This window comes from Anarhichas minor, unplaced genomic scaffold, assembly GCF_050575085.1.
Source record: "Anarhichas minor isolate MPS153535 unplaced genomic scaffold, ASM5057508v1 ptg000079l, whole genome shotgun sequence".
NCBI classification, from domain to species: domain Eukaryota; kingdom Metazoa; phylum Chordata; class Actinopteri; order Perciformes; family Anarhichadidae; genus Anarhichas; species Anarhichas minor.
Genome location: NW_027466525.1, coordinates 29,468 through 46,932, shown reverse-complemented (window position 1 = coordinate 46,932; position 17,465 = coordinate 29,468). Strand labels below are relative to the sequence as shown.

The window sequence follows — 17,465 nt, the reverse complement described above, 5'->3', positions numbered from 1 at the left end:
CAATCAAATGAAAAAGCGATTACAATTTTGAATATAAATAATGAGTTTCAAAACATAAAGTCATTATCTTGTAAAAAATAAAAGTCAGCAGCTGCCTGGAAGGAAGGAAATCTAAACGGAGGATTTCAAATTGACTCTCAGGTAAAGGATGGATGTCTGTGAGTCCAGATGTGACCTGCAGGTTTATCTCTGCTTCATGTTTCACCTGCACAGACCAACATCTACTTCTGGAAGCCTGCTGGAAGTCTCAGGTCTGAGCCTGCTGGAAGTCTCAGCTATAAAGGCCGCCCCTCTTCTTTGGCTGTGGTGCCTCTCTGCGCCTCTCCTCTCTGATTCCTGTGTGGAGGACCTGGCTGGCTGCTGCCTTGTTTTGTTTGTTTATTTAGTTAGGTTTAGTTAGTTGTACTTTAAATAAATGTCTATTTATTACTTTTATCACTCGTCTTGTCTCCCTCATGTTACGACTTTTTGAGCCGGGTCGTGACACTACAACTACACACTGGAACTACACACTGCAATGACACACTACAACTACACACTGCAACTACACACTGGAACTAGACACTGCAACTACACACTGCAACTACACACTGGAACTACACACTGCGACTACACACTGGAACTACACACTGGAACTTCACACTGGAACTAGACACTGGAACTACACACTACAACTACACACTGCAACTACACACGGCAACTACACACTGGAACTACACACTGCAAATACACACTGGAACTACGCACTGGAACTAAACACTGGAACTACACACTGCAATTACACACTGTGACTACAAACTACAACTACACACTGGAACTACACACTGGAGCTACACACTGCAACTACACAAAGGAATTACACACTGTAACTACAAACTACAACTACACACTGGAACTAGACACTGCAACTACACACTGCAACTACACACTGGAACTACACACTGCAAATACACACTGGAACTAGACACTGCAACTACACACTGGAACTACACACTGCAACTACACACTGGAACTATGCAATGTAACTACACACTGCAACTACACACTGGAACTACACACTGCAAATACACACTGGAACTAGACACTGCAACTACACACTGGAACTACACACTGCAACTACACACTGGAACTATGCAATGTAACTGCACACTGCAACTACACACTGGAACTAGACACTTGAACTACAAACTGGAACTACACACTGCAACTACACACTGGAACTAGACACTGGAACTACACACTGCAAATACACACTGGAACTACACACGGCAACTACACACTGCAACTACACATGGCAACTACATACTGGAACTACACACTGGAACTGCACACGGCAACTACACACTGGAACTACACACTGGAACTACACACGGCAACTACACACTGGAACTACACACTGCAAATACACACTGGAACTACACACTGCAACTACACACTGCAACTACACACACACGCAAACATTGGAATCGATATAGAAAAAATATCACCAAATACCACTAATACTAATATTCTCTTTCATAGAGACAGTTAACACTAAAAAATAAGAGTAATAAAGAAACTCAGTGACATAAAATAATTATAGTGATGCACCTTTAATTATGAATCAAATAGAGACAAATATGAATTATTGATTTCCTCTAAATATCTCCTAACTGATCCCTAAAGCATTAATCATTGATTTATTAACTATTAATAATAATTTAGAAAGGACGTCTTCAATGTTATAATATCTGTCAAGAGATCTCAATCAACATCAGCTGGTCGATGTAGGAAAGCTGAATAAATGAATGAATGAGGATTTGCTTATTACACTGACACCTTAAATCCATTCAGAAACAGGATGCCTTTACTTCCTCAGACACAAAGAGCCAAAAGAATGAATAAAAAACAATCCTCAGACTTTCACGTCTCTAACAAACATCATAAATCACAAACATCACAGAGTAAATAAGGATTTTATTAAATTTAAACACGTGAAATCATCTGTTCAGCAGAATGAATCAGAGACTCTGAAATCAGAAAATAACACTTTCTATGAATGTTTACTGATTTATTAAATATCACTGAGATAATATTAGATCTCAAAGCAGCAGTGAGGAGCGTCAAAGTGATCATAAAAAATAAAGATCAATATCAGCTCCACAGCCTTGAAGTCCACGTGAGAATCTGACAGAAAGATGTTAAAATCATGATGAAATATCATCAAAATCCTCATAAATAAACATCTTTCTTCTGGGTTTTTACCTTGAAGAAGAAGAAGAAGCTCCGGAGTGAGAAAAGCATCAGAAAGTTTCCAGTTTCAGCTCAGACGGACTGAACTGAGATCCGCTCCACGCTGACGGACACACAGCTTCTTCTTCATCATCATCCTCCTCCTCCTCCTCCTCCTCCTCTGGCTGCTGGAGAGCCTTTACAGCCTCCAGACGCCTCTCACGGCTTTATAGCGGGGGAAGCCTCTCACACACAGGAGGAGGAGGAGGAGGGAGGAGAGAAGAGCGGGCTGCAGCGCCTCCTGCAGGCCCAACACAGGAAGCACAGGTCGGGGAGGAGAGAAGGAGAACCAACTACATTTTCTGGGTATTTAAGAAAGAAAACCACAAAATGTGTAATTTTATGTTCAAAGTTTAATATTGTGATAAATTCCTATCATCCAGATTTAACGTTGTTATTTAAACCTTAGACCTCTTTTTATAGATTTTATATTTTAACAGTTTTGTAATAAAGAACATTTGTTTTTATAGGATTTATTGACTCTGAACTAATATTTGTCTGCTGACATTCTTAATATATTTACATTTTCTGATAAAGTTTATTGCTATGTAGGTTTTCACATAAAATGCATTTGTTTTGGTGTTTTGGTGAATAACAATAAACACAGGAAGAAAAAAATAAAATAAAATACTGCAAACAGGCTCAAAAATAATAAGAAAAACTTATAATAAAAATATGAGAATAAATGTGTGTGCGTGCGTGTGTGTGTGTGTGACGTGTATGTATGAATAAATATATATTGTTATTATTATTATTTTTCATTTTTTGTGAACCCTCAGTTTAATTTCTTTAGCATTGGACCGGACTGTAAATATACTAAACCTGCTGCAAGGATAAATAGATAAATAATAATTTATATATATATATATATATATATATATATATATATATATATATATATATATATATATATAAATTGTTGTTGCTTGGAGCAGTTTCTGAGTAACTGCACTTTTTTTCTTTGAGAAACCACAAAACTAAATTATAAAAACTCAAACTTACACAATAAAATGAAAGCACACCCTTCCATCCCGGGTTACCGGAAACACTTTTAATGTGAAAGTCATCACCGGAAGCTGACCGTCTTGTTCCGTGTGACTTGACAGAATAAAAGTAAACGCGGAAGTGAGACTGAAGTCAGTTTCGCAGCTTGAAAAACTCACAAAGCAACAAGTCGGAGTTTGAACTTTCGCAGCTGGAAACTTTATATTTTATTATTTTTATTATATTTCTGAGAACCGGAAGAAGAACCCTGATCGGTGAGTTTGTTCTGAAACATTCACCTTTTATGACTTTGTTGTATTTATTACTGTTTCATCGCTTCCTGTCTTATCGGAAGGTTTTAGGCCGTTACAACCTGCAGAGTGAGCACGCGCCAGACTGCGTTCAAACATCTGTCTACTTATGTTTGCACGCAGTTTCTTTAGTGCAGCGACACTGTATCCGGTTTAAAGTACCTCCACATATACACAGACACCCGCTCTGCACTTCGGCATCACACACACACACACACACACACACACACACACACACACACACACACACACAGTCCCACCAGAGAGGCTGCACTCTTGTGGCATTCCCCTCACCTCTTCACAGCAGAAAGCTGTGTGTGAGCCGCTATATGTGAGATATCTCTAACGTAAACTGCGTTATGGTTAAAAAACATGCGCCGAATCTACTGGACCCGACCTTCCAGTTTCACCGGCTTCCAGTGAACCCGTTAGTCACGCGCTGAGGTGCGTCTGTATGTGTCAATAAACACCATGTTATTGATTAAACTCAGTTTTTAATACAGTTTGGTTTCGCTGTAAATAACAAACATGAGTTTCAGGCTCCAGCTGGTGACAGACGAGCTCGAGGCATTCAGTGTGTTTTATGAGCAGATTAAATATTATCTCATGTTTCATAATAACTCACCTGAACTCGACCTGTTTCACTTTCTCTCTCAGAGAAAACAAAGAACATTTATATTTAAACAAACTTCTTCTTCTTCTGCTGACATGTTGGGCTCCACTTCAGCTTTAGTCTGTTGCATTATGGGATGTCACTGCAAAAATCAGGTCACACGTCATGTCATATTTAATAATAATAATTATATCATAGTCATAATTAAATGAGTGTCTCAATGTGACTAGAAATATTTAAAATGAAATCACTTTATTATTTAAGAAAAGTGTTTGTCTGATAAATAAATAATGAATCATAATATATTAATAAAATACTAGTATAAACTGTTTGTTTCATATTTAACATAATATAATATTTTATAAATATATTCTTTATGTTTTTTGTGTAAAATTATGACTTTGTAACAGAACTAAAGTTCTCTGATAAATGTAATAAAGTATAAGTATGATGTGGCATGAAAAGAAAGTACTGAAGTAAAGTACAAGTACCTCATATTTGTACTGTAGTGTAGTACTTTGGTCACACGTGACGGTAAATGAGACCGTGGTGAGTTCGAGGACCGTCTGGAGGCGTGTCCTCTGAAGTGACGCTCAGTGTGTAACGGTAGTTTTTGTGTTCAGCTCCATCATGCCCGAAGTTTACGCCTCGACGACGGCCCCCAACCCCAAAACCTCGTGGCTCATGTTGCCGACAGAGACCCTGGAGAAGGCCCGCGGTGGGATCAAAGTCATCCAAGTGGTGAGTTCAGGGACGCCTCGTGAGTTCTGGTACGACGTGTTACGGCAGAATGTCGAGAGGGACGTTGATGAAGTCGATAATCGGTGATGTGTGTGATTTAGTTTACAGTTGATTGTGTCGCCCCCTGTGGACTAAAGTGGTAGTGTCTCTGAGCGCCAGACTCTTTAGAAAACCTCTCATGTTACTGCAGCAGGTCTGACAGTCTGCCCCTCTCAGTCCTGGTTCTGGTTCTCCCGTGCCTCACTTCCCTCCAGCCGGGAGCTGAGCTCTCTTCCTCCCTCTGGAGCTCCAGATCTGGGTCTGTCCATGATGGACCTGTGCGTGTGACCTCTGGACCTTCCTCTTCAGAGTGGGAAGTGAAAGTTCTGCAGAGCTGTCGTTAGCAGATCTGAGAGCTGCTGACCCTCCGCTGTTGCAACTGTGTGTGTGTGTGTGTGTGTGTGTGTGTGTGTGTGTGTGTGTGTGTGTGTGTGTGTGTGTGTGTGTGTGTGTGTGTGTGTGTGTGTGTGTGTGTGTGTGTGTGTGTGTGTGTGTGTGTGTGTGTGTGGTCCTCATGTTAGTGACCGTTGGATAAAAAGAGGATGTGGAGGTCAAACCTCTCCATGAGGACATACACACGTTCTATACTAAAACTCATCTGTCGTCTGATTTCAGAGCAAGTATTTCGGATCCTTTTACTGCAGTAAAAGTACTAATACTACCGCACTGTGAAAGTACTAATACCGCACTGTGAAAGTACTAATACCGCACTGTGAAAGTACTAATACCGCACTGTGAAAGTACTAATACCGCACTGTGAAAGTACTAATACCGCACTGTGAAAGTACTAATACCGCACTGTGAAAGTACTCCATGACCAGTCAGAGTCCGTGTGCTCGGTTTAACTTAGCAGCTAACTGTTAGCAGTTAGCTGCGATGCTAACGAGTTACAAACGGCTTCATGAGACTCAAGATGTTTTACAATAAAATCAATTATTATAAAACAATTTACTTTAATAAACAGTTTGTTATAAAACGTTGTTTATTAAAGAGTAGCGACTGTTTATTGATTCTGTATTTAAATAAAAATAGTCTTCCTCTTCCTCCCTCTCCTTCTCCTCCTCTCCCTCCTTCTCCTCTCCCACCTTCTCTTTCTCCTCCTCCTTAAATAAGATAAAAGAGTTTCATGGAACATAACTGTATTCATGATGTTAAATTATTTCAGCAGCTGCATTGTTTGTGAGAGCTGGATGTGGGCGGGGCTTCACTGGGTCGTACCATCACAGTTCCTGTGTGGGGGGGAGGGGGGGGGGGGGTGGGCGAGGCTGCCGTCCTCTTCCTGTTGACTCAGCGGTTCACTGCTGATGACACTCGTACTGGTTTCATGCGTCACATTCATGAATCAAGAGATGATGAAATACAAGTTATATTAAAGGATGCGACGCAGTTAAAAAGTTAAAGATTAATTTAAATTCATCTTTTAACAAAATGAACCAAAACACTGATGAAGAGGATATCGGCTCGATAATAATAATAATCATTCCCTCAGCAGTCAGATCTATATAATTTACTATATATTAATATTAAAGTGTTTTATTCCAGAGACTCAGACGTCTTAGTGTAGAAATCAACCTGTCGGCGCCCTCTGGTGGACAAACGTATCTATGACATCATATTTATCTCTTTATGTGAGATGGTGATTAATCTACTGTAAATATAAAGTTATTAACTGATGTTTCCTCTCCTCACTAGCTCCTCTCCTTCATCTCCTCACTAGCTCCTCTCCTTCATCTCCTCACTAGCTCCTCTCCTTCATCTCCTCACTAGCTCATCTCCTTCATCCTAGAGGAGACATAAACTGATGTTTCCTCTCCTCACTAGCTCCTCTCCTTCATCTCCTCACTAGCTCATCTCCTTCATCCTAGAGGAGACATAAACTGATGTTTCCTCTCCTCACTAGCTCTCCTTCATCCTAGAGGAGACATAAACTGATGTTTCCTCTCCTCACTAGCTCCTCTCCTTCATCCTAGAGGAGATATAAACTGATGTTTCCTCTCCTCACTAGCTCCTCTCCTTCATCCTAGAGGAGACATAAACTGATGTTTCCTCTCCTCACTAGCTCCTCTCCTTCATCCTAGAGGAGACATAAACTGATGTTTCCTCTCCTCACTAGCTCCTCTCCTTCATCCTAGAGGAGATATAAACTGATGTTTCCTCTCTCCTCACTAGCTCCTCTCCTTCATCCTAGAGGAGACATAAACTGATGTTTCCTCTCTCCTCACTAGCTCCTCTCCTTCATCCTAGAGGAGACATAAACTGATGTTTCCTCTCCTCACTAGCTCCTCTCCTTCATCCTAGAGGAGACATAAACTGATGTTTCCTCTCTCCTCACTAGCTCCTCTCCTTCATCTCCTCACTAGCTCCTCTCCTTCATCCTAGAGGAGACATAAACTGATGTTTCCTCTCCTCACTAGCTCTCCTTCATCCTAGAGGAGACATAAACTGATGTTTCCTCTCCTCACTAGCTCTCCTTCATCCTAGAGGAGACATAAACTGATGTTTCCTCTCCTCACTAGCTCCTCTCCTTCATCCTAGAGGAGACATAAACTGATGTTTCCTCTCCTCACTAGCTCCTCTCCTTCATCTCCTCACTAGCTCCTCTCCTTCATCCTAGAGACATAAACTGATGTTTCCTCTCCTCACTAGCTCTCCTTCATCCTAGAGGAGACATAAACTGATGTTTCCTCTCTCCTCACTAGCTCCTCTCCTTCATCCTAGAGGAGACATAAACTGATGTTTCCTCTCTCCTCACTAGCTCCTCTCCTTCATCTCCTCACTAGCTCCTCTCCTTCATCCTAGAGACATAAACTGATGTTTCCTCTCCTCACTAGCTCCTCTCCTTCATCCTAGAGGAGACATAAACTGATGTTTCCTCTCCTCACTAGCTCCTCTCCTTCATCTCCTCACTAGCTCCTCTCCTTCATCCTAGAGGAGACATAAACTGATGTTTCCTCTCTCCTCACTAGCTCCTCTCCTTCATCTCCTCACTAGCTCCTCTCCTTCATCCTAGAGGAGACATAAACTGATGTTTCCTCTCCTCACTAGCTCCTCTCCTTCATCCTAGAGGAGACATAAACTGATGTTTCCTCTCCTCACTAGCTCCTCTCCTTCATCCTAGAGGAGACATAAACTGATGTTTCCTCTCCTCACTAGCTCCTCTCCTTCATCCTAGAGGAGACATAAACTGATGTTTCTTCTCCTCACTAGCTCCTCTCCTTCATCCTAGAGGAGACATAAACTGATGTTTCCTCTCTCCTCACTAGCTCCTCTCCTTCATCCTAGAGGAGATATAAACTGATGTTTCCTCTCTCCTCACTAGCTCCTCTCCTTCATCCTAGAGGAGACATAAACTGATGTTTCCTCTCCTCACTAGCTCATCTCCTTCATCCTAGAGGAGATATAAACTGATGTTTCCTCTCTCCTCACTAGCTCCTCTCCTTCATCCTAGAGGAGACATAAACTGATGTTTCCTCTCCTCACTAGCTCCTCTCCTTCATCCTAGAGGAGATATAAACTGATGTTTCCTCTCTCCTCACTAGCTCCTCTCCTTCATCCTAGAGGAGACATAAACTGATGTTTCCTCTCCTCACTAGCTCCTCTCCTTCATCCTAGAGGAGACATAAACTGATGTTTCCTCTCCTCACTAGCTCCTCTCCTTCATCCCAGAGGAGATATAAACTGATGTTTCCTCTCTCCTCACTAGCTCCTCTCCTTCATCCTAGAGGAGACATAAACTGATGTTTCCTCTCCTCACTAGCTCCTCTCATTCATCCTAGAGGAGACATAAACTGATGTTTCCTCTCTCCTCACTAGCTCCTCTCCTTCATCTCCTCACTAGCTCCTCTCCTTCATCCTAGAGGAGACATAAACTGATGTTTCCTCTCCTCACTAGCTCTCCTTCATCCTAGAGGAGACATAAACTGATGTTTCCTCTCCTCACTAGCTCCTCTCCTTCATCCTAGAGGAGACATAAACTGATGTTTCCTCTCCTCACTAGCTCCTCTCCTTCATCCTAGAGGAGATATAAACTGATGTTTCCTCTCCTCACTAGCTCCTCTCCTTCATCCTAGAGGAGACATGAACTGATGTTTCCTCTCCTCACTAGCTCCTCTCCTTCATCCTAGAGGAGATATAAACTGATGTTTCCTCTCCTCACTAGCTCTCCTTCATCCTAGAGGAGACATAAACTGATGTTTCCTCTCCTCACTAGCTCTCCTTCATCCTAGAGGAGACATAAACTGATGTTTCCTGTCCTCACTAGCTCCTCTCCTTCATCCTAGAGGAGATATAAACTGATGTTTCCTCTCCTCACTAGCTCTCCTTCATCCTAGAGGAGACATAAACTGATGTTTCCTCTCCTCACTAGCTCCTCTCCTTCATCCTAGAGGAGACATAAACTGATGTTTCCTCTCCTCACTAGCTCCTCTCCTTCATCCTAGAGGAGATATAAACTGATGTTTCCTCTCTCCTCACTAGCTCCTCTCCTTCATCCTAGAGGAGACATAAACTGATGTTTCCTCTCCTCACTAGCTCCTCTCCTTCATCCTAGAGGAGACATAAACTGATGTTTCCTCTCTGCTCACTAGCTCCTCTCCTTCATCCTAGAGGAGACATAAACTGATGTTTCCTCTCCTCACTAGCTCCTCTCCTTCATCCTAGAGGAGATATAAACTGATGTTTCCTCTCTCCTCACTAGCTCCTCTCCTTCATCCTAGAGGAGACATAAACTGATGTTTCCTCTCCTCTCCTTCATCCTAGAGGAGACATAAACTGATGTTTCCTCTCTCCTCACTAGCTCCTCTCCTTCATCTCCTCACTAGCTCCTCTCCTTCATCCTAGAGGAGACATAAACTGATGTTTCCTCTCCTCACTAGCTCCTCTCCTTCATCCTAGAGGAGACATAAACTGATGTTTCCTCTCCTCACTAGCTCTCCTTCATCCTAGAGGAGACATAAACTGATGTTTCCTCTCCTCACTAGCTCCTCTCCTTCATCCTAGAGGAGATATAAACTGATGTTTCCTCTCCTCACTAGCTCCTCTCCTTCATCCTAGAGGAGACATAAACTGATGTTTCCTCTCCTCACTAGCTCCTCTCCTTCATCCTAGAGGAGATATAAACTGATGTTTCCTCTCTCCTCACTAGCTCCTCTCCTTCATCCTAGAGGAGATATAAACTGATGTTTCGTCTCTCCTCACTAGCTCCTCTCCTTCATCCTAGAGGAGATATAAACTGATGTTTCCTCTCTCCTCACTAGCTCCTCTCCTTCATCCTAGAGGAGACATAAACTGATGTTTCCTCTCCTCACTAGCTCCTCTCCTTCATCCTAGAGGAGATATAAACGGATGTTTCCTCTCCTCACTAGCTCCTCTCCTTCATCCTAGAGGAGACATAAACTGATGTTTCCTCTCCTCACTAGCTCTCCTTCATCCTAGAGGAGACATAAACTGATGTTTCCTCTCCTCACTAGCTCCTCTCCTTCATCCTAGAGGAGACATAAACTGATGTTTCCTCTCCTCACTAGCTCCTCTCCTTCATCCTAGAGGAGACATAAACTGATGTTTCCTCTCTCCTCACTAGCTCCTCTCCTTCATCTCCTCACTAGCTCCTCTCCTTCATCCTAGAGGAGACATAAACTGATGTTTCCTCTCCTCACTAGCTCCTCTCCTTCATCCTAGAGGAGATATAAACTGATGTTTCCTCTCCTCACTAGCTCCTCTCCTTCATCCTAGAGGAGATATAAACTGATGTTTCCTCTCCTCACTAGCTCCTCTCCTTCATCCTAGAGGAGACATAAACTGATGTTTCCTCTCCTCACTAGCTCTCCTTCATCCTAGAGGAGACATAAACTGATGTTTCCTCTCCTCACTAGCTCCTCTCCTTCATCCTAGAGGAGACATAAACTGATGTTTCCTCTCCTCACTAGCTCCTCTCCTTCATCCTAGAGGAGACATAAACTGATGTTTCCTCTCTCCTCACTAGCTCCTCTCCTTCATCTCCTCACTAGCTCCTCTCCTTCATCCTAGAGGAGACATAAACTGATGTTTCCTCTCCTCACTAGCTCCTCTCCTTCATCCTAGAGGAGATATAAACTGATGTTTCCTCTCCTCACTAGCTCCTCTCCTTCATCCTAGAGGAGACATAAACTGATGTTTCCTCTCTCCTCACTAGCTCCTCTCCTTCATCCTAGAGGAGACATAAACTGATGTTTCCTCTCCTCACTAGCTCCTCTCCTTCATCCTAGAGGAGATATAAACTGATGTTTCCTCTCCTCACTAGCTCCTCTCCTTCATCCTAGAGACATAAACTGATGTTTCCTCTCCTCACTAGCTCCTCTCCTTCATCCTAGAGGAGATATAAACTGATGTTTCCTCTCTCCTCACTAGCTCCTCTCCTTCATCCTAGAGGAGACATAAACTGATGTTTCCTCTCCTCACTAGCTCCTCTCCTTCATCCTAGAGGAGACATAAACTGATGTTTCCTCTCCTCACTAGCTCCTCTCCTTCATCCTAGAGACATAAACTGATGTTTCCTCTCCTCACTAGCTCCTCTCCTTCATCCTAGAGGAGATATAAACTGATGTTTCCTCTCTCCTCACTAGCTCCTCTCCTTCATCCTAGAGGAGACATAAACTGATGTTTCCTCTCCTCACTAGCTCCTCTCCTTCATCCTAGAGGAGACATAAACTGATGTTTCCTCTCCTCACTAGCTCCTCTCCTTCATCCTAGAGGAGATATAAACTGATGTTTCCTCTCCTCACTAGCTCCTCTCCTTCATCCTAGAGGAGACATAAACTGATGTTTCCTCTCTCCTCACTAGCTCTCCTTCATCCTAGAGGAGACATAAACTGATGTTTCCTCTCCTCACTAGCTCTCCTTCATCCTAGAGGAGATATAAACTGATGTTTCCTCTCCTCACTAGCTCTCCTTCATCCTAGAGGAGACATAAACTGATGTTTCCTCTCCTCACTAGCTCCTCTCCTTCATCCTAGAGGAGATATAAACTGATGTTTCCTCTCCTCACTAGCTCTCCTTCATCCTAGAGGAGACATAAACTGATGTTTCCTCTCCTCACTAGCTCCTCTCCTTCATCCTAGAGGAGACATAAACTGATGTTTCCTCTCCTCTCCTTCATCCTAGAGGAGACATAAACTGATGTTTCCTCTCTCCTCACTAGCTCCTCTCCTTCATCTCCTCACTAGCTCCTCTCCTTCATCCTAGAGGAGACATAAACTGATGTTTCCTCTCCTCACTAGCTCCTCTCCTTCATCCTAGAGGAGACATAAACTGATGTTTCCTCTCCTCACTAGCTCCTCTCCTTCATCTCCTCACTAGCTCCTCTCCTTCATCCTAGAGGAGACATAAACTGATGTTTCCTCTCCTCACTAGCTCCTCTCCTTCATCCTAGAGGAGATATAAACTGATGTTTCCTCTCCTCACTAGCTCCTCTCCTTCATCCTAGAGGAGACATAAACTGATGTTTCCTCTCCTCACTAGCTCCTCTCCTTCATCCTAGAGGAGATATAAACTGATGTTTCCTCTCTCCTCACTAGCTCCTCTCCTTCATCCTAGAGGAGATATAAACTGATGTTTCGTCTCTCCTCACTAGCTCCTCTCCTTCATCCTAGAGGAGATATAAACTGATGTTTCCTCTCTCCTCACTAGCTCCTCTCCTTCATCCTAGAGGAGACATAAACTGATGTTTCCTCTCCTCACTAGCTCCTCTCCTTCATCCTAGAGGAGATATAAACGGATGTTTCCTCTCCTCACTAGCTCCTCTCCTTCATCCTAGAGGAGACATAAACTGATGTTTCCTCTCCTCACTAGCTCTCCTTCATCCTAGAGGAGACATAAACTGATGTTTCCTCTCCTCACTAGCTCCTCTCCTTCATCCTAGAGGAGACATAAACTGATGTTTCCTCTCCTCACTAGCTCCTCTCCTTCATCCTAGAGGAGACATAAACTGATGTTTCCTCTCTCCTCACTAGCTCCTCTCCTTCATCTCCTCACTAGCTCCTCTCCTTCATCCTAGAGGAGACATAAACTGATGTTTCCTCTCCTCACTAGCTCCTCTCCTTCATCCTAGAGGAGATATAAACTGATGTTTCCTCTCCTCACTAGCTCCTCTCCTTCATCCTAGAGGAGATATAAACTGATGTTTCCTCTCCTCACTAGCTCCTCTCCTTCATCCTAGAGGAGACATAAACTGATGTTTCCTCTCCTCACTAGCTCTCCTTCATCCTAGAGGAGACATAAACTGATGTTTCCTCTCCTCACTAGCTCCTCTCCTTCATCCTAGAGGAGACATAAACTGATGTTTCCTCTCCTCACTAGCTCCTCTCCTTCATCCTAGAGGAGACATAAACTGATGTTTCCTCTCTCCTCACTAGCTCCTCTCCTTCATCTCCTCACTAGCTCCTCTCCTTCATCCTAGAGGAGACATAAACTGATGTTTCCTCTCCTCACTAGCTCCTCTCCTTCATCCTAGAGGAGATATAAACTGATGTTTCCTCTCCTCACTAGCTCCTCTCCTTCATCCTAGAGGAGACATAAACTGATGTTTCCTCTCCTCACTAGCTCCTCTCCTTCATCCTAGAGGACATAAACTGATGTTTCCTCTCCTCACTAGCTCCTCTCCTTCATCCTAGAGGAGATATAAACTGATGTTTCCTCTCTCCTCACTAGCTCCTCTCCTTCATCCTAGAGGAGACATAAACTGATGTTTCCTCTCCTCACTAGCTCCTCTCCTTCATCCTAGAGGAGACATAAACTGATGTTTCCTCTCCTCACTAGCTCCTCTCCTTCATCCTAGAGACATAAACTGATGTTTCCTCTCCTCACTAGCTCCTCTCCTTCATCCTAGAGGAGATATAAACTGATGTTTCCTCTCTCCTCACTAGCTCCTCTCCTTCATCCTAGAGGAGACATAAACTGATGTTTCCTCTCCTCACTAGCTCCTCTCCTTCATCCTAGAGGAGACATAAACTGATGTTTCCTCTCCTCACTAGCTCCTCTCCTTCATCCTAGAGGAGATATAAACTGATGTTTCCTCTCCTCACTAGCTCCTCTCCTTCATCCTAGAGGAGACATAAACTGATGTTTCCTCTCTCCTCACTAGCTCTCCTTCATCCTAGAGGAGACATAAACTGATGTTTCCTCTCCTCACTAGCTCTCCTTCATCCTAGAGGAGATATAAACTGATGTTTCCTCTCCTCACTAGCTCTCCTTCATCCTAGAGGAGACATAAACTGATGTTTCCTCTCCTCACTAGCTCCTCTCCTTCATCCTAGAGGAGATATAAACTGATGTTTCCTCTCCTCACTAGCTCTCTCCTTCATCCTAGAGGAGACATAAACTGATGTTTCCTCTCCTCACTAGCTCCTCTCCTTCATCCTAGAGGAGACATAAACTGATGTTTCCTCTCCTCACTAGCTCCTCTCCTTCATCCTAGAGGAGATATAAACTGATGTTTCCTCTCTCCTCACTAGCTCCTCTCCTTCATCCTAGAGGAGACATAAACTGATGTTTCCTCTCCTCACTAGCTCCTCTCCTTCATCCTAGAGGAGACATAAACTGATGTTTCCTCTCTCCTCACTAGCTCTCCTTCATCCTAGAGGAGACATAAACTGATGTTTCCTCTCCTCACTAGCTCTCCTTCATCCTAGAGGAGATATAAACTGATGTTTCCTCTCCTCACTAGCTCTCCTTCATCCTAGAGGAGACATAAACTGATGTTTCCTCTCCTCACTAGCTCCTCTCCTTCATCCTAGAGGAGATATAAACTGATGTTTCCTCTCCTCACTAGCTCTCCTTCATCCTAGAGGAGACATAAACTGATGTTTCCTCTCCTCACTAGCTCCTCTCCTTCATCCTAGAGGAGACATAAACTGATGTTTCCTCTCCTCACTAGCTCCTCTCCTTCATCCTAGAGGAGATATAAACTGATGTTTCCTCTCTCCTCACTAGCTCCTCTCCTTCATCCTAGAGGAGACATAAACTGATGTTTCCTCTCCTCACTAGCTCCTCTCCTTCATCCTAGAGGAGACATAAACTGATGTTTCCTCTCTGCTCACTAGCTCCTCTCCTTCATCCTAGAGGAGACATAAACTGATGTTTCCTCTCCTCACTAGCTCCTCTCCTTCATCCTAGAGGAGATATAAACTGATGTTTCCTCTCTCCTCACTAGCTCCTCTCCTTCATCCTAGAGGAGACATAAACTGATGTTTCCTCTCCTCACTAGCTCCTCTCCTTCATCCTAGAGGAGACATAAACTGATGTTTCCTCTCCTCACTAGCTCATCTCCTTCATCCTAGAGGAGATATAAACTGATGTTTCCTCTCTCCTCACTAGCTCCTCTCCTTCATCCTAGAGGAGACATAAACTGATGTTTCCTCTCCTCACTAGCTCCTCTCCTTCATCCTAGAGGAGACATAAACTGATGTTTCCTCTCCTCACTAGCTCCTCTCCTTCATCTCCTCACTAGCTCCTCTCCTTCATCCTAGAGGAGACATAAACTGATGTTTCCTCTCCTCACTAGCTCTCCTTCATCCTAGAGGAGACATAAACTGATGTTTCCTCTCCTTCATCCTAGAGGAGACATAAACTGATGTTTCCTCTCCTCACTAGCTCCTCTCCTTCATCCTAGAGGAGACATAAACTGATGTTTCCTCTCCTCACTAGCTCCTCTCCTTCATCCTAGAGGAGACATAAACTGATGTTTCCTCTCCTCACTAGCTCCTCTCCTTCATCCTAGAGGAGACATAAACTGATGTTTCCTCTCTCCTCACTAGCTCCTCTCCTTCATCCTAGAGGAGACATAAACTGATGTTTCCTCTCCTCACTAGCTCCTCTCCTTCATCCTAGAGGAGATATAAACTGATGTTTCCTCTCCTCACTAGCTCCTCTCCTTCATCCTAGAGGAGATATAAACTGATGTTTCCTCTCCTCACTAGCTCCTCTCCTTCATCCTAGAGGAGACATAAACTGATGTTTCCTCTCCTCACTAGCTCCTCTCCTTCATCCTAGAGGAGACATAAACTGATGTTTCCTGTCTCCTCACTAGCTCCTCTCCTTCATCCTAGAGGAGATATAAACTGATGTTTCCTCTCCTCACTAGCTCCTCTCCTTCATCCTAGAGGAGACATAAACTGATGTTTCCTCTCTGCTCACTAGCTCCTCTCCTTCATCCTAGAGGAGACATAAACTGATGTTTCCTCTCCTCACTAGCTCCTCTCCTTCATCCTAGAGGAGATATTAACTGATGTTTCCTCTCTCCTCACTAGCTCCTCTCCTTCATCCTAGAGGAGACATAAACTGATGTTTCCTCTCCTCACTAGCTCCTCTCCTTCATCCTAGAGGAGACATAAACTGATGTTTCCTCTCTCCTCACTAGCTCCTCTCCTTCATCTCCTCACTAGCTCCTCTCCTTCATCCTAGAGGAGACATAAACTGATGTTTCCTCTCTCCTCACTAGCTCCTCTCCTTCATCCTAGAGGAGACATAAACTGATGTTTCCTCTCTCCTCACTAGCTCCTCTCCTTCATCCTAGAGGAGACATAAACTGATGTTTCCTCTCCTCACTAGCTCCTCTCCTTCATCCTAGAGGAGACATAAACTGATGTTTCCTCTCCTCACTAGCTCCTCTCCTTCATCCTAGAGGAGATATAAACTGATGTTTCCTCTCCTCACTAGCTCCTCTCCTTCATCCTAGAGGAGATATAAACTGATGTTTCCTCTCCTCACTAGCTCCTCTCCTTCATCCTAGAGGAGATATTAACTGATGTTTCCTCTCTCCTCACTAGCTCCTCTCCTTCATCCTAGAGGAGACATAAACTGATGTTTCCTCTCTCCTCACTAGCTCCTCTCCTTCATCCTAGAGGAGACATAAACTGATGTTTCCTCTCCTCACTAGCTCCTCTCCTTCATCCTAGAGGAGACATAAACTGATGTTTCCTCTCCTCACTAGCTCCTCTCCTTCATCCTAGAGGAGATATAAACTGATGTTTCCTCTCCTCACTAGCTCCTCTCCTTCATCCTAGAGGAGATATAAACTGATGTTTCCTCTCCTCACTAGCTCCTCTCCTTCATCCTAGAGGAGACATAAACTGATGTTTCCTCTCCTCACTAGCTCCTCTCCTTCATCCTAGAGGAGACATAAACTGATGTTTCCTGTCTCCTCACTAGCTCCTCTCCTTCATCCTAGAGGAGATATAAACTGATGTTTCCTCTCCTCACTAGCTCCTCTCCTTCATCCTAGAGGAGACATAAACTGATGTTTCCTGTCTCCTCACTAGCTCCTCTCCTTCATCCTAGAGGAGACATAAACTGATGTTTCCTCTCCTCACTAGCTCCTCTCCTTCATCCTAGAGGAGACATAAACTGATGTTTCCTGTCTCCTCACTAGCTCCTCTCCTTCATCCTAGAGGAGACATAAACTGATGTTTCCTCTCCTCACTAGCTCCTCTCCTTCATCCTAGAGGAGACATAAACTGATGTTTCCTGTCTCCTCA

General features: G+C 43.5%; 1 protein-coding gene across 1 annotated transcript in view; it reads left to right on the top strand.

Moving 5' to 3' along the window:
• The first annotated feature begins 3,370 nt into the window (after positions 1 to 3,370).
• The window catches only part of cmtm6 (CKLF-like MARVEL transmembrane domain containing 6), a 40,442-nt gene continuing 26,347 nt past the window's right edge, over positions 3,371 to 17,465 (top strand). The window contains exons 1-2 of the mRNA XM_076081138.1: positions 3,371 to 3,530; positions 4,803 to 4,920. Of these exons, the coding sequence (XP_075937253.1) occupies positions 4,810 to 4,920 (111 nt within the window). The 5' untranslated portion in view covers positions 3,371 to 3,530; positions 4,803 to 4,809. The remainder of the gene's footprint in view (positions 3,531 to 4,802; positions 4,921 to 17,465) is intronic.